Source organism: Elgaria multicarinata, chromosome 9 (assembly GCF_023053635.1).
Source record: "Elgaria multicarinata webbii isolate HBS135686 ecotype San Diego chromosome 9, rElgMul1.1.pri, whole genome shotgun sequence".
NCBI lineage: Eukaryota > Metazoa > Chordata > Lepidosauria > Squamata > Anguidae > Elgaria > Elgaria multicarinata.
In genome coordinates, this window is record NC_086179.1 from 81759829 (window position 1) to 81778070 (window position 18242).

The following is an 18242-nucleotide window of genomic DNA, read 5'->3' on the forward strand; positions in this document are numbered from 1 at the left end:
TACTCGCGAGTAAGCGAGTAGCCGCAAAAAGCCACGGATCTTGCTAGATGTTCCACAGCCCCGGCCTCAGGCCGGGGCTGCAGAAAAGGCGCGCCATGTCATCTGGATGCACAGGAGGGAAACCGGGCCTCACACTGCGCTAAGACCTCATCTAGCAAGGCGCTAAGTCATTGCAGACAAACCAAAGCCTCCAGCCTCAAACAATCTCTCTCTCTCTCTCTCTCTCTCTCCCCACCCCCAAAGTCTCCCAATGGTCCAGCTAGGCTGCGCACTTGTGGCTTGGGATATTGCTTATTGCAGGTTATTGCTTGTTCATGTCTGGTGACTCTTACATCATCATCATCATCATCATCATCATCATCATCATCATCATTATTATTTCCCGACTTTTGCCCAATAGTTTAAAAACCTCTGCCACCAGCCGCCTCCACCTACTCTCCTCCTGCACAACTTTGATGCACTCTTAAAACACTCTGCGTGGCAAGCCAGCCACAGGGCCAAGCTACAGGTGCATCTGGGTTGCCTTCAGCATCTCTCTGCCTTATGTCAGCCTGCCAACATTTCCAGCCTCAAATAACCCCCACCCCCTTCTCTCTCTGCCAAAGTCTCCCAACGGTCCAGCCAGGCTGTGCACTTGTACCCTGTGGCTGGGGGTAGGGCAACAGCTTATAGCTTGGTTGCATCCTTGTTTTTTAAAAAAACTCCACTGCCAGCCGCCTCTGCCTGCACCAAAACTGGACTCTGAGACACTCTTTAAAAGGCTCTGTGTGGTACAGCAGCCTCCCAGGGCTCAGCTACAGCCATCTCTGAGTTGTGTCTTCAGTCTAACTCTGTCTCTAAGAGAGATGCCAGCCAGCCAAAGCCACAAATCTATCTATTTTTCTCTGGTATGCACTTCAAATGTTCTGCATTGCATCCCAGCAGTGCAGTCAGAGCCTAGCTCACAAGTGTACAAAGTGAGGTGGAAGGGAAGTGATAGTGAAGCAAAGCAATGATATGCCAGGTTCCAACATTCGCAGCCACAGGGCATCCGCAAAGAAGAGAGCCTCTCTCTCGACTGGCACCTTACTGTTGGTCGTGAGAGTTTTTCTCTAAAGATGACCCTTCATCGCCCATGATGTGGAAATTTGAGAAAAAGGCCTCTGGCCCATTCTGTTTTGCCCTGTGGGCTGCTTTAACTGACCTTTCCTTTCTCACATTTTGATTTGTGGATGCCTTGCCTCTGCTGAGCTCCAGGTACCCAACTGCACACCAAGTCTGCAACAGGAAAAGTGCCCTGCTTGCCCAGGACTTCTTACCTAAAGACTGGAGATCACCTTAATGCCAAGGGCTGAAACTGCTCAATGTGCAACATCCCAAAGAGGAAGTTTGACAACCTGAGTTTGAAGGATGTGGCTCCAGCAGTTTTAAAAAACAATAATTTTAAAACTTTGAACTTTTAAACAAATCCTAAAAAACAATGGATGAACAGATCTGATTTAAACTTGGCATGACTAAATCTCTCCTTAAGAGCTATCATGGTGCCAACTTTCAGCCCTTTATCTTTAAAAATGTCATTTTAAAAAAATAATAATTTTAGAACCTCAAACTTTTTTAAAAATCATAAAACTCAGTGGATGAACAGATCTGTTTCGAACTTGGCAAAGCTAAAGTCCTTGTTAAGAGCAATCATGGTGCCAAGTTTCATCTCTTTATCTTTAAAAATAACATTTTTTAAAAAAAAAATTAAATCCTCAAATTTTAAAAAATTCCTAAAACTCAATGGATGAACAGATCTGTTTCAAATTTGGTATAGCTCTACCTAAAAGCTATCATGGTGCCAAGTTTCATCTCTTTATCTTTAAAAATTACGGTTTTAAAAATAATTTTAAAACCTCAATTTTAAAAAAAATCCTAAAAAAATCAATGGATGAATGGATCTGTTTCAAATTTGGTGTGGCTAAAGCTCTATCTAAAACCTATCATGGTAAAAAGTTTCATCTCTTTATCTTTAAAAATGACAATTTTAAAAATAATTTTAAAACCCCAATTTTTAAAAAATGCCTTAAAAAATCTATTTCAAATTTGGTATGACTAAAGCCCTACCTAAGAGCTACCATCGTGCCAAGTTTTATGTATTTACCTTTAAAAGTGACGGAGTTATAAGCATTTTTGTTAATTCCCATTCTCTTTGGCTGGGGAAGATTGAAAAATCCGGATTTCCCCTCCCCCTCCCGGATTTGTCACCAAAAACCCGGGCAAATCCGGTCATATGGTCACCCTCTTTTGATTTTCAGATTTTTGCTTAAGCCATTGAATTAAAGATACAATTTCTAGAGTGTTTGCCTGAACTGTGCTCTAACTTGAGCAGTAAAGCTAAACTGGCCTTCTCCTTTGATTGCAATATGTAGCCTCTTTCTTATTCCCATAAAACATTTTCAGACCACAGAGATGCAACATTCTTTTTAGTAGAAATTCTATTAATCAATGCAGTATGAAGGTGGGCACGAACAGAAGAAACAAGTCAGCTGTTTCCTCTGCTACCAGCAGCTGGCTGACTATTCTAGAAACAAACCCTTTTAATCTGTTTCATTGGTATTTTCGCATGCTTGGCACAAATGCTTTATCACTGGGATTCTTTAGGGATGAATCATGAATTAGGAAAACAAACAACTTTACGGATCATGGGTTTTTGTCACCCAACAATAGTCATCATAACAATTTGTCAACTTAAACCAGTACATACTCATGCTTTAAGTTTCGCCCAACAGGCCCAGTTCAGATGTCACACTAAACTATAGTTTAGCATGAAGAGAACGAGCCACATTGAGTACTAGGCTTGCATGCTTCTCCCTCCTCTCTTTTCCTGTGTGGCCACAAGAAGTTCAAAAGCTTTTGCTTCTGTTTTTGCTTAGCAAAGGCCATTGGCCAAAAGCAATAAACTTGACTGACTGACTGACTTAGCTAATAAAACTGGTTTATTTTGAACAAATCATATTTGAAATTAATCACAGTTTGTTGCTTCAGCTGACACAAACTGTGTTTAAGCAAAAATAGAAGCGAACCTCTCAAACCCTTTCTTTTGGCAGTAGCAGAGTATGAGAGGGAGCATATGAGCCCAGTTTCACTGTAGCTCACTTAGCACAGTAAACTATGGATTAGCATAATGCCCCAAAGCAGTTTATGTGTATATTCCAATCATACATGACTTTCCAGAATTATGTTAATTAAGATAAATGTTTCTTCAAATCGAAAAGCCAAACCATTTAATTTCCCTGTTAGATTCTATTTTTTTGTTTCTATTCTGGTTCACCCCAGTATAGATTTGGTAACAGACTCAGCAGCACCTTAGAATTGGTTCAGTTCTGGTTGATCTAGAAAAATCGAAATTCACAATGTGGTTATTATTCTCATGTTTTAAGGTGATTCATATTGTGCTACTGCATCCTAATAATAGCTAGGTCTCATGTAGGTTAAGCTTGGGAGTTGGAATAGCTTGTGTGTGTTGCATTCTACACTGCCAGGATTCTTGTAGGCCTGACCACAATAAACACAGTCTGTATTGAAAACTCACTTTTTAATAAACAGCTGTACATATTCTGTCTCTTAGGATCAGAGGTTTGAAAGAAAAAGCTTTCTAACTCCTACAATTACTACCTGAGCAATGTAGCATATGAAGAAATCCTGCAATATCTTCTTGAACCTGGTGCCCTCCAGACTTGAATTCCCTAGTCAGCATGGCCAATGTTGTCGTTCAGAACATCTGGAGGGCACCAAGGAAGACTGCTCTACAGTATGCAGAGGTGCTGTGCTTTTCCTCTTCCTCTTTCAATTTGTTTATATTCACAGTCCACATGTCTTCAGTCCTGTATGCCTCTAAAAGCTGTTTTTGAGGGTTGAGACAATCTCTGGAATAGTATGGGATGGGGCACAGGTGACTGCAGTGGGACAGGGTAGTCAGGAGAATTTGACAGATTGCCTTGGGCAAACAGAAGTGTCTTTCCTTTAATGCAATACATCTTTGATCCAAGCCTCCGCTGTACTGAAATACAGCCTAAAGCAACAGGCTTCTATCCCTCCCTTCTCTTTCTAGATTCTGAAAATAGTAGAGCAAGAAGCCTGGCCAAATCCAAACTTTTAGAGTCACAAGTCATTCTGGTTTGGCCGGTGAGTGTAAATTTCGTTTCTTTTTTTTAAAGCTGTTTTTCTGGTTTGGGAAACCCCCTCCAAGAGATTCTCCCATAAATTGCACAATGTGGTAAATAGATAAAATCCAAGAACTTTTTAAACATAAAGCGATAGCCCAGTTTCCACATTTGGTGGGAAAAACTTGATAAAAAGGTTTCCCTCTCCATTTTGTGGCGTTCTGTTGGTTGTTGTGAGGAGATCTCTAAACAACTTTAGTTCGCTTCAATTTGCTGATATTCAGCAGGTGATGGTAAATCAATTTCCTCTCATAGCACAGTAGAAACTTTGGTAAATTTCCTGACCTCCTGTGCAGATGCAAGGTTATACTATTCGTGATCAAATCACATGTCTGAATGCAAACTAAATAAAGTTGGTTGCACATTTGAAAAACAACTCAGAGCTACTGAAACCATTTGATTGAACTAACCTATTCCTGTTTGTCTACATTCATATTCTATACTAACAAGCACATAGTGAAGATGCAAACATTCCATTTAAAGAGCAGTATTATGTAATAGGCTTGTCGCCTCGTTAGTTTCCTGTTGTGGTAAAGGGCAGTGGTGTGATTACTGTACCATTGTAGAATTATCACATAAGTACTGAAAGATGTGAATGTAATCCTAGTGACGTCCTTATTAATAGTGATGGCTACCAGTTACTCAATGACCAATGGATAGTGAGAGGTTTCCTGCTACACAACTAATAAAATCCTCCCTGTATATTCAGTGCTGGCAGACTCTGCAATATCATAGTCTGTTCTGGAAAGCCTCCTCACCCTCTTCTTGTCTTCTATCCCCACACCTTGGCCTACCTGGCAGCCCTTTGTGCCATCTGGTCAGGATGCGAAATTTCTTACGATGATTGGAAATACCACTTTATTGCTACCTAAAAAATTGGTTATTTGCTCCGCATTAGAGAATTTGTATACAGAAAGTATCATGATTTCATTGTAATATTATTGAAATATAGTTCACATGTTATAATTTTAAAATGAGAAATAGACATCTTCATCCAATTTCAAAGGTGTTTTTTTTTTTTGCAAAGCCTTCTTTCCTTCTTTACCATTTATACACAACCAGGGGCTCATCTACACCAAGCAGGATATTGCACTATGAAAGCAGTATATAAAAGGCAGGAGCTGCACCAAGCAGGATATAGCGATGTGAAAGTGTTATGAAAGCGGTATATAGTCTGTGGCCATAGCTAGACCTAAGGTTTATCCCAGGATCATATCGGGTTCATCCCTGCCTGAGCGCTGGATGCCCTGTGTGGCACTTAGAGGAACAGGTTTGACCCCAGGACAATCCTGGGATAAACCTTAAATCTAGCTATGGCCTGTGTCAATGGGCCCCAACAGTTGTCAGTGCACTTCAATACCGTTATAATTCAAGCAGTAGTGTGGCTCCTGCCTAGAGTCGGAAGACCTAAAGACGGTAGCGCACACGCTGGTAACTTCGAGGCTCGACTTCTACAATACGCTCTACATAGGGCTACCTTTGTGCCTAGTCTGGAAACTTCAACTAGTTCAAAATATGACAGCCAGGCTGGTCACCGGTACACCTAGGGGTGACCACATTACACCAGTTTTAAAATCTCTTCACTGGCTGCCAATTAGTTTCCAGGCAAAGTATAAAGTGTTGGTTATCACCTTTAAAGCCCTACATGGTTTGGGTCCTGGCTACCTGCGGGATCGCCTTCTCCCGTACAATCTGCCCCGCACACTCAGGTCCTCTGGGAAGAATTTACTCCAGTAAACAAAAACAAGGCTGACAACTATTACCCAGAGGACCTTTTCTTCTGCTGCTCCCAGATTGTGGAATGACCTGCTGGGAGAGATTCATCAACTCAACAGTCTTCCGGAATTTAAGAAAGCTATAAAGACTGATCTCTTCCGGCAGGCCTACCCAGTTGAATTTTAAGATGCCTTTTAATAATGTGCTGCTTTTAATAATGTATTAGTTTTAAATGTTTTAGTCAATTATATGTATTTTATGGCATTTGCATTTGTGTTGTACCCTGCCTCGATCCGGAGGGAGAGGCGGGTAACAATTTTTAATTATTATTATTATTATTATTATTATTATTATTATTATTATTATTATTATTATATACCACTTTCATACCGCTTTCAAAGTGCAATATCCTGCTTGGTGTAGATGAGCCCCAAGCAATGAAGAGAAGGCTAGGTACAAAATACTTGGAATATGGGACTGCTTCTGTTTGTGTCATTCCTCTTGTTTGTCTAAATAGTACTGGTTTAATCTTTGAGTCTGCAGCTCTACTTAAAAAGCAGGTCCAGTTTCTAGTCGTTCTTAAATCTCGAACTTTGGAGGATGATACAGAGTGCCAATCTGAAATGGGTGAAATAATGCAACCTACTGTCTTTTTCCTAATGTTGAGTGTTTCTTAGAAAGCTCAATAGAAACAAAAAAGATGGATGAAAAACATTTCTTGGAACCTTACAGATGATATCCAGTTTTATACTTTTTAAAGGACCAAATTAAATGATATAGAGGCAAATGGATACTGTTGTTTTTATGTTTCTGATGATTCTTAAATTTTGTATACTTTTTAAATGTTTACTGTTTTAACTTTTGTAAACTGCCCAGAGAGTTTCGGCTATGGGGTGGTATACAAATGTAATAAATAAATAAACAAACCCATGTTTAAAATACTAATCTGTCCCAATCATGTGGAAAGAGGTTTTTTTTTAAACAACTAAATGAGTGCTTATATAAGAACTCTTCCCCTCAGTTTACCTCCCCACTTGACTATTCTTCTAGGTGCTTTTCTCAGTTCTGAAATACTCCCCTATACACCGCATTTTGCTGTTTAAAAAGAAACCTTTCTAATTTGTCCTTAAGACATCCAGTTTAATCTTAAAACTTTAGCTCATAGCCAGATTCAGTAAAATTTGCTGCTGTTGATTTTAATCACTGTATGAAGTTTTTACATTGTATCATAACACATAAGGTTGTGTAATACTCCTAACATCGGTATAAAATGCGAACTTTTCTCTTACTCACTTGACAGTTCTTGATTGAATCCCAGATTCTCTTCAACCTCTTGCAAAAAAGAACAGTCTCTTAATCTTTGTAAATCTTAATTCAAACAGGAGGTCTAAGACATTGGCAATAGTTATCCTTCTCCCATCATTACTGCCACAAGAAGAAAGTTTACTACATTGTGCCAGGTGTACTCTAGCTGGTAGGCATCTGCATTCCTGACCCTGTTTAATGTTTCATATCACTGAGTATTAGAGTTCATGCAGTTGCACTGTATACTGAAGCCAAACATGATAGGCAGGGCCAAATGGTCCAAGGTTGTCTCATGCTCAGGGATCACAAAAACCTGGAGCTGGGCCTGGAAAATAGACTTAATCATACTGACAGAAGACTGTTCTGGCTCTGCTGTGTAGGGTTTTTTTTATTATTGCTGCCTTGTTCTCCATTTTTTTCTCTGTGACCATGACATTGAGATGCATGTATACTAATGTGAAAACTGAAGCTCACTGGATTATATGGGAACCAGTCACCACCTTCCAGTTACTCACCTAACCTACGGCCATGTAGCAGACCTTTCAACCCATCTTGAACTGTAGTATTCTTTCACAGTGCATTTGTGTCCTTCTTTTCTTACATGTCACCTAGTTATATATCAGGGGACGTAGACTTACTGTACGATTTATGACACAGAGTCTATTTATTTTGGAATTCTGTCTGGGTGAGATTGGGTGTGGGCCTTGGATTTGCTCATTCTCTTCACGTCTTTCTCACTGCTCATGTTTGGACGTCATTTTAAGCCATCATGTGTTAATAAGCTACTCACAGTAGCTTATTTTGAAAATAAACTACTGTTATTCCCAACATGATGAACTAAGCTACTTGAACTAAGCTACTGTGTGTATCTTATTAAATTACTGTGCATAATCTGAGTCATTCCTCCTGCCCCGTGTCCTGCTGCAGTCCTCTGGCCCAAGCAGTAGCACTGTTTCACCCATTAACTACATCACAGTATCCTATTTTAACCTTCCACAATATCCCAAAGAGAGGGAAGAAGTTACTTCAGTGCTTCCAGCATCACCCCAACAAGGGGGTGGGTGGTGCCTTTAAAGCTCTAGAAGTATGCAGGATTGGGACCAAACTTCATACACAGCCTTCCCTAGTCATAAGGCACCTGATGCACCATCTAAACCCTGCGTGATTACATACAAGGGAGTGATAACCCTGGGTGCACCAAAAAGGGGTGGCACAAATAAACTTCTAGATGTTTTCAGGATTGGGACAAAACTTCATACACCGCCTCCTCTAGCAGAGATGCACATGGGCCCGTTGAAAACCCTGCACGCTGACAAAGCCATGCGAGCAGAAGCACCTTTTCGCCAAAAAGGGAATGGTGGCTATAGCTCCATGGAATTTTGCAAGACTGGGACAAAACTTCATACACCGCATCCCCTGGCAGATAAAATGACAATCCTGCACAGCTTCTGCCACTCGACCAAGACAGTTTTTGACATTTGGGGAAGTTGTAGAACTGATTGCTGGGGGAAGGGTTAGGGTGAGGTTGGGCTGCAAGCACAATCAGTTGCTAGGCAGAGATCTGCTGGATGGAGGGGAATGGCGGCAGCAGTTTTGACACACTTGCCAAGCAAGTGTAGGCGACCAAAATAACCCATGGTGACTGCCAAACGACACTATAACCCATGATGGGTTAAATAAGCCATTGTGGCTTATTTAACCCATTGTGGGTTATTATGACCTCCGAACTCATGGTATAGAACAACAGTGAACAACTGAATTGGGGTAGGTGGGTGTCTCCCTATACTGCAGGGACAGGGAGATCGAGTAATAAAAATGGGGTTTGTCTTCTTCTCTTGTCAGTGGAGAAAATATAGGAGGCAGTTTCTGAGGGTATACTGTTCAAATTGGCAATTGGTTTCAGTAGATCATGTGTGGGGTTGGGGGGGCATCTTAAAAGCACACAATAGCTACCCAGAAAAATGAGTGAGATATCTCTGTTGTTGGCTGGCTTTTTTTTTAAAAAAATTAGTTTCCTCCTGTACCGAACACCCTCCCCACACCCGGTAGGAAAATATTTTTAAATCTTATGATAAACTTTTGACTTCCTGACAATACAGTCCTAATCATGGCTACATAGAAGTAAATCCAATTAAATTCCTAAGGGCATATTTCACAATAATTGTGTTTAGGATTGCAGACTGAGTATCCTAGCAACAGGGATTAAATGTAGTCTTAACCTCTTTTTTTTTAAAAAAAGTATTTTAATCTAAGAATAAAATGCTAATTAGCAACAATTCAGAAATATTGTGCTTTTGAAATATAGCAAAAACTGTTATGCTGTTATGGGAGTCATAACTTATTATATTCAAAGTGCTTAAGGGAAGAGAGTTTAATAAAATAGAAACTGTGTTTTGAAGCAGACTTTCATTAACAGTATGAAATTTAAAGAGAGAATTTATTCTCAAAGAACGCCAACGGGAAACTTCTTTATTTGAACGCAACACATTTCAGAGAAAAAAGCTTCTTTGTCAGGTATAGTCTTATACAATGCAAATATTGAAAACAAACTAAGCCAGTTCACAAAGGTGCTGACTGTTTTTCGAGAAGGATATCCTAGTTTTTGTTTTTCATTTACAGTGCATTCCTATACTTGTCTATTCAGAAGTAAGTCCCATTAAATTCAATGTCGATTACTTTGAAGTAAGTGAATATAGGTTTGCAGCCTTAAATCACTCCGGAACATTTATACAGCTGGGATTAAAATAATAATCTTTTAATTAAATATTAAAACAGAGCCAGTGTAGTGTAGTGGCTAAAGTGTTGTACTGGGAGTCGGGAGATCTGGGTTCTAGCCCCCACTTGGCTATAGAAATCCACTGGGTGACTTTGGGCCAGTCACAGACTCTCAGCCCAACCTACCTCACAGGGTTGTTGTTGTGAGGATAAAATGGAGTGTTTGTTAAATGTACTGTTGGTATTGGTCAATGACCGTAACAAAATATATTCATTCAAAATGGAGAGGAGGAGGATTATGTATGCCGTCTTGAGTTTCTTGGAGGAATAAAGGCGGGATATAAATGAAATAAATACATATTCACTTATGTTGTAGTACACAACAACTGAATTTTCAAAAGGCTGTTCTTTGAGGGTTACTTAGGTACTAATGTACAAAACATCTTTTTTAGTGCTATATTTACATGCCTAGCAGACAGGAATTGCTTCATAGAGTGATGGAATTACATTAAGCACCTGTAACTATATCTGCAAGTGGAATTTAAGTAGGCAGAGTATTTGCCAAAACTAGATTCAGCCAGCAAGAGACTTAAAATTCTGTAGGATTTTATGGATAAATAGCTAAAGCTGTCCTTTAATGGGAAGATGAGGCCTCTTGCAACCATCCTACCCCCTCATGTCATGCTACGTATTTGCAGTTTTTACGAAAGTATGACGCCTGTTGCCCGTACAAGTGTCCTTGGTTATTGAAAGTGTGCTTCATTTAAAAATGTATCCTGTCTATCTTTTACATTTGCATTCTGCCTTCCTCAGGGGAACAAACATGGAGTGATAATTCTGAGAGGTAGTAAGTGACAGGGGTTTTCTCTAGCCAGTACCAACTCTTTTAATTACAGCATTATGATTAAGTTTTATCAATATGATGAAACAACTGGGACCTGCAACAAAACGTTGCAGTGTATTCCCATCTTTAGCAGGAGTGCTTCTGTTCAAAATTACCGATGATGAGCCATGGCTTCCTTCAGAATATAAGCTGTAAGCATCTCATCCATCACCAGTTTTCCTTTTTAACACCCAGCAGTTCATGGCTATTGAACATGTTCAGTCCTTAACTGGGTTGTTTGTCGTCTGTGTGTTTTGGTACTCTTAGGTTTGTGTTTTTTATCAGATTTTTGTATAGTTCTACAAGTCTCAGGGCTTCTTCAAGCATGCTGATACCTCCATCTTGTTTCTCAGTGGCACCATTTTGATTCTGTTTTTTGCCACTTACCACCCAAGTTCACTGTTAGAAGGAGTGATGAGAGTTCAGTGTGGCATGGCTGAAAAAGCAAAATGCGATGTAGATAAAAATAATGGAAAAATCAAAATAGGATAAAGGAATTGGAGGAGAATATTTAAATAGCAAAACCATGGAAGACAATCACAAAAGTACTTTATAAACTGCAAAGAATATCATCATAAGTTCTTAGGCATTTTATAAAATGAAACTATGTTTGTTTCTCTTAAAGGCTATAAAGCATAATGCTAAATCATGCCTTAAAGTTATAACCACAAGCTTCAGGCTTGTGCGTAGTGATTGATTGCTCCCATTCCTTTGTTTAGTGGCAAACCGTAGATTGCCTTTCTGTCTAAACCTGACAAATGTTAAAACTGCCCACCAACTAGGATTGCAAGCCACAATGCGCTCTTGGAGCATGCATGAGTGGTCTATGGTTTGTACAAATCGTTGTTTGATGATTTCAGATGAAACTGCAAACAGTGGTTTGTCACTACACCAGGAATGCTTCAGTTTCCATGTTTTGTTATAATTCTCGATATTATATAACTTGTATAGTAGTCACATACAAAAAATACTATTGTGCAGTTAAATTGGAGATAGGTGATTCTATACCAGCAATCCTGTTTAATCCAGTATAACATTTACAGACAATGCATCACTAGGGTGGAGTAGCTGCTAGAGAGATTTTAAAGGCAGATTAAAATTAACCAAAGGTATGCGCATGTATCTGTTGCTGTATTGTTTTGGAGATTGCAGTATATATTTGTTGCTGTATTGTTTCTGGCCTTAGCTAGACCTAAGGATTATCCCAGGCAAATGGAGGGGTCATCCCTGCCTGCTCCCAGGATCCCCTGTGTGTCATTTGGACAATCCCAGGATATAGGCCTGGTCTAGCCGTGGCCTCAGATGTCATGCCAATTTTAATGTGAGAAATTGTTACATTATGTGATTCTGCTATATAATCTCATTTTAATGTAGATTTCCCTTTTCTCGGTTTAGATTGGGGCATATGACCAGCAAATATGGGAAAAATCTGTTGAACAAAGAGAAATCAAGGTAAAGTATTGTCCTATCTTATAATTTTATGGCATCAAGTTCAAACTTCCTATTTTTGGTAAATTCACTCATATGAGTTTGGTGCAGCTGTCCTGTGCAAACGATTCTGGGGTAATTATCACATTTTCTGTAGGTTATGAGCAAGGCCTACTAGGCCGATTTTTCCCCTACGAAAGCTATGTGCGCCCCAAAAAATATGTCCAATGTTTTCTTTCCAATGTGCTTTAGAAGGAACATTACTAAAGTTTATAGGCAGTTTGATTTCCATTATTCCTCTTACTGAGGAACCCCTGTGAGCTCTGAGCATTCACATGATTCCAAGAAACAGTTTGAAAACCACTGATGTATTGGAATTTTAAAGAATAATGGAGATGCTGCTGGTGATTGTTAATTCTTTTGTTGTGTATCATGTAGTGATAAAAATAATTTGTTTAGTTAGTTCTTACAGACCTCCAGTAGTTTCAGTGATTTTAAAATTGATTCTTACCCTTCTACTGAAATGAAAGACTGACACAATAAGTCATTTTTTAGTACCAGTACATCTTTCTCTTTTGGAGTTTGGGATGTGGTTTTGGTGTCATTTGTGTCCAAACTGTTTGGCAGTTTGTGGATGTGGGCTCATATGAAAAGGAGTCTGCCATTAAGGGTAGGACCTAGACCAGATTTTTTTTCAGGATTCAATTTTCAATACCCTAATAAAATATTGGTGCTTGTAGATAGTTTGCACTAAACTGTGCTTGCCATATCATAGTTTACTTCCCTTTATATTTTTATATGCATTTTGTCAGATATCACTGACTTTCACGTGGTTACCTTTATAGTTCCAGTTTACTTTTCATCCTTTTTCATCCTGTTATTGTTTTGAACAGTTTATTAAATTGGTAAGTACTTGATGATGGAAATTTATGTTAAGTTAAACAGCTTTTGTAGATTAACTGTGTCTCTGCATCTTAATGTTACTAACAGAATCCCATCAATATTCGATAAGCTGGGAACTGCTTCAAAAGCATCTGAATGTTTTAACATACTTTGTATTTTAAAGACATAAGCTCCAATCCTATATATATTTTTGGGGATTAAATACCATTGAAATTAATGGGGTTTATTTCTGAGTAGAAATGCATAGGATTACACTGTTACGTTCACTTTCAGGATTCATATATTCTTCTGAAGACACACAAAAATGTACTGTTAGGATTATAATCAACACCTGCTTTCTTGAAGAGAGCATAACATCTTCTGAAGTTGCTTCCAAATTTTGGCCATATATTATGGCTTTCAGGTCATATTTTCGTAGATTCTTAAATTGAAACTTTCAAAAGGAGCAAAATGAAAAGCAGACATTCAATTTCTGCTGTGAAAGTGCTGCACTAGCAAAAAAAGAAAAAAGAGAAAAATACTGCATTTGTTTAATGTAACTTCTGTTGGATGGAGTGCTATGAGCAGACGGTTGGGTCCTTATGGCTTACTCCACAAACTACTGGAATGAGTGAGAAGTCCTTGTTAACAGACAATAAGATACCCTTGTAACTTGCTGCTTGCCTCTAACAGTTGTCTCTGTGCAAGCAACCATGTGGCAAATGCACCTGCCTGCTCATTCCTCCTGTTGTTGCCTACCTGCATGCACTATTTTTAGCATGAGGCTGGCAGCTACTACCGTACTGTGTTGCGCCAGCTGAGAATACACAGCTGAGCGACAGGACTGTTGTGTGGGCCTTATTTCTTCTGGCAGGGAGAGAAAGAACGAGGAGCAAGACAAGACTGACAAAGCTCTGTGCTTGCTGCATGTGCGTTCCTTCTGTACACACAGAACACACAGTAGTGATGGTGGGAGGGGAAGGGGCAGTGAGCAACTAGAGCAGGGGATGTTTCAGTACTTATGAGCAAGTTTGCAATATGGCCGACTAATTTCTTCTACTGAAATGTATACACTCTTTAGCCTTCTTCACAATAGTCTAGTGGATATCATTAAGATTTCTGTTGGGTAAGTCATTTGAAATCTCATTGGAAATCATAAGAACAAGGCAAGATTTGACTTGCTGGATCAGACCAAAGATCCAACTAGTCAGGCACTCTTTCTCCATCAGTGACTAACTAGATGCCACTGCCTGCTATTAGTTCTCTGAGGGCTCATCTACACCAAGCAGGATATACCGCTATGAAAGCGGTATGAAAGTGGCATATAAAAGGCAGGAGCCAGACTGCTTTATAGCAGTATTGAAATGCACTGACAACTATTGGGGCCCATTACACATACCATATACAGCTTTCATACCACTTTCATAGTGTTATATCCTGCTTGATGCAGATGTGTCATGGGCCCCAACAGTTGTCAGTGCACTTCAGTACCACTATAAAACAGTAGTGTAGATCCTGCAGTGCACTTCTATACAACTATAAAGCAGTAGTGTGGCTCCTGCCTTTCATGGACCACTTTCATACTGCTTTCATAGTGGAATATCCTGCTTGGTGTAGATGAGCCCCCAGTCTGGTAATCATGAATACCTCCTGTCATAGAAACTTCATTTTCAGCTGTTTTAAGTGATGTAGTGCATGAAAAACAACTTCTTTTGGATTGTCCTGAATCTATCAGACAATATGAGCTCTAATAATATGGGGGAAAGGATGAATAATTTCTTTCTCTGAATGGTGTGGATAATAACTTTATATAAATTAACTTTATAAACCCAAGTCATGTTCCACATGGTAATTGTTTCCTAAATAGAAAAGCTTTCCTTCATAGAGGAAATGCACCAACACTCCCTATACTTTTACTAGCTATTTTTAAAAAACTTTGATTCCACATTTAAGTTTGTCAGACTCACAAGGTAGCTTATAGAATAACCACTGAAAATGTAGTAAAAATATCAGAACATGATTAAAATATGTAAGCATTGAAACAGAGCAATTGGATGAATCTATCAAAGAAGCAAAGTAAACAGCAACTTTCAGTTTTATGTACCTTCTCCACTTGGCAGTGTCCTTTCTAAATAAAACTACATCTGGATATGCCCTTAGTTTATATAATGAGATTTTTTAAAAAATCTGTTTGATCTTCTTATCCCTTTCCTAATCACTCCTAACACTATTTTTTTTTACTGTTGTAACACTAACATATTCAGTGAATATTCCACTATGACCCCACATGCTTCTTGGGTTGTTGGTAGCCTGTTCAGACCCCATCAACATATATGTGAAGTTAGGTTTTAGATACATCATTCTGTTCTTCGCTTACGTTGGATTTCATCCAGTTTGGAAAAAATATTTTTGGAGCTTATTAAAATCTGTTTAGGATTTGAAGACTTCAGTCCATACATTCATATCGAATGAGTCTATCACTTCAAGTAAGGGATCAAGTTTTCCTTTGGACAGAAAGGAGGGGAAGAGCCTCGGTTTCTGTCAGGTCACCATTACCTCTCCAGCAGCACTATTTGCTTGGGTGATATTGTCCACAGGAAGACCACTACAGCTAGGAAGGCCCACCGTGTTTTTTCTGCTGCCACAGTCCCAAATTATCATTGTATTCTTACCCTCTGCTTCCTATGTGTTAATCAGCTTTTGATAAGATGGAAGTCCCATGACTGCTAAGATAGCATATTTTATTTTAGCCTGCATAAGAACTCTTGAGCAAGTGCTGTCTTTCATTGGTGACTTGTTACTAGTTTGACCACTCTGTAGATATTTAGATGCTGTACCAGAAAATAATGCCTCTCTTGTGCATGTCTTTCTGTTTCATTCAGCTTTTCCGTAACTTTGCTATTTTCCTTAGTACTCTATTTATGTTGTCATCATCTAATGCTATAATTGTACCTTATATGTTTTCCTGCTGCTGTTTTTATTCATTTTTATGTTACTTTGAAGCCACTGATCGAATTCTATCTTGGCTTGTATTATTGTTAACTAATGTTTCTTTTCTGTTTGTGTGTTAATTGTTTTACAGGAAATAGTCTTGCCTTTTATAGCTTCACTGACTCTGCTGTTTAACAGAGAATTGTTGAAACTTGCCTTTTCTAATCAGTGGTATATGTTTAACCTGAATCTCTATCATTTCAAATATCCTTCAAGCATCCTGAAGGGACTTGACTCTCCTTGACCTGCCTTTTCAGTTTCCTTTTAATTATAGGTAGAACCACACATTATCTTGGTAAACAAGTCCCTGAATCCATGTTACCTAAAATAATGGGAATGCAGAAATTAAAGAGGCATTCATAGAGAAAGAATGAGCACGCAAAAGGGAGGAGTCAGGGCTGGTCCTGCTGTGCAGCAGGGTAAAGCAACCTGCTATAGATGGGATTAGGAGAAAGAAGCTGGAATTGGTGTCTGAATGGTGCAGTAAGACATCTTGCATTCTACAATAAAAGTCCTGCAATTCCCAGCATTCCCTATCTAGCATGGCTACCTACTCCCAGTTAGGCATGATTATTAAAAATTGCTGGAAAGGACATTTTCAGGCCAGGGTGTAGGGGTAATTGGTGGGCAGGAAAACAATTAAGCTCCACTGAGATAGTTTCAGTGACCAGCCACGAGTCAAGGCGTTCTGCTGAATGCTTTATTGCTTTAGTGTTTTATTGCCAATTACCCAGCCATAAATCTCTGGCCAAGAATGCAGGAGGGAACTGCTGCAGTTTAAGAAAAACACAGTCCTTTAAGTAAAGTCCAATAGTTCTAGCCAGAGACAAGTTCTGAAGTGCAAGCCTACCGATCCGGGTCGAAGAACCAAACAGAGGGTGCTGGGGTCAAGGAGCCAAGAGCAAGCGAAGGTCAAGTCCAGTCCGATATCAAGAGCCAAGTCAGTCGTCCAAAATGCCAGGGATAAACGTTCAAGCAGAGTCAATCAAGCCAGTCCAGGTCAGGAAACCAAAGTCACAGACAAACGGTAAGGCGTGGGGCACAGTAGCAACCGGAGGAACGAAAGGTGTTTGCTACAGTGGACCAGCGGTCAGATTTCCCCTTTTCAAGCCCTGCCAGCATGACCCCACCCAGCTCCCAGCTGTGCCTCATTCCCCTTACTACAGCTCAGCGTTTTCTCCGTGCCTGTTCTGCAGGCGCGTACTTCGCCTGATCCCCTGCCTTTGTTCTGCCCTTTTCCTACGTCTCCTTTCGCGGGGGCTGGGTGGTCGAACCCCCTCCGTCTCTGACTCAGCCTCAGGAGAGGCAGGCAGAGGGAGTGACTGACTGACCCGTGGCTCCTCCACGGGGCCTGCATCCTCCTCCATTGTACGACTCCCTTCCAACTGTGCACCGGTCTCTGGTCTGGCTGTGGGGGAGGAGACACCCTCTACTACTTGTAAGTTTGCCTCCTCTTCATCTGAGGAGGCTTCCTCGGGTGCAATCCTAACACTATTCCCCCCCTCAAGGTCCCCCCCCAAAAACCCATGGGGCTGTGGTTTCCTTGGGTACCGGCGGTGAAACTGGCAGACTAAGTCTGGGGCATGAACCTGAGTAGCATTTTCCCAAGACCGCTCCTCTGGCCCATACCCTTTCCAGTCCACCAGGTACTGCAGATGTCCCCTGTGACGTCTAGAATCCAGGATCCCTGCCACCTCATATTCCTCTTCCCCTTCCACCATCACTGGAGGTGGTGGCCTCTTTTGGATTCGAAGTGGGTGTCCTGGTACCACCGGTGCCAACAATGCACGATGAAACACAGGATGGATGTGCATTGAGGGTGGAAGTTGCAGGCGAAATGCCACTGGATTGATCTGGGCAATGATCCGGTATGGACCAATAAACCGGGGTGCCAACTTCCGGCTGGGTTGCGATACTGGGAGGTGCCGGGTGGAGAGCCATGCTTGATCCCCTACTTTCAATACCGGCCCTTCCTGCCGCCTACTGTCCGCCCCTTGCTTATAAGCCTGCTTCGCCCGATCCAACTGTTCCCGCAACACGGCATGGACAGCTTGCAGCTCCTGTATGAAGTTATCAGCTGCTGGTACTGTGGAGGCGGCCACTGATGAGGGAAAGAATGAGGGGTGAAACCCATAATT

At 40.4% G+C, this 18242-nt stretch overlaps 1 protein-coding gene across 2 annotated transcripts in view; it reads left to right on the plus strand.

Moving 5' to 3' along the window:
• PHTF2 (putative homeodomain transcription factor 2) overlaps positions 1 to 18242 on the plus strand; it is a 92464-nt gene that overhangs the window by 37548 nt on the left and 36674 nt on the right. For both annotated transcript variants that reach the window (XM_063134206.1, XM_063134207.1), the window contains exon 3: positions 12199 to 12255. In XM_063134206.1, coding sequence (XP_062990276.1) covers positions 12199 to 12255 — 57 coding nt within the window. The remainder of the gene's footprint in view (positions 1 to 12198; positions 12256 to 18242) is intronic.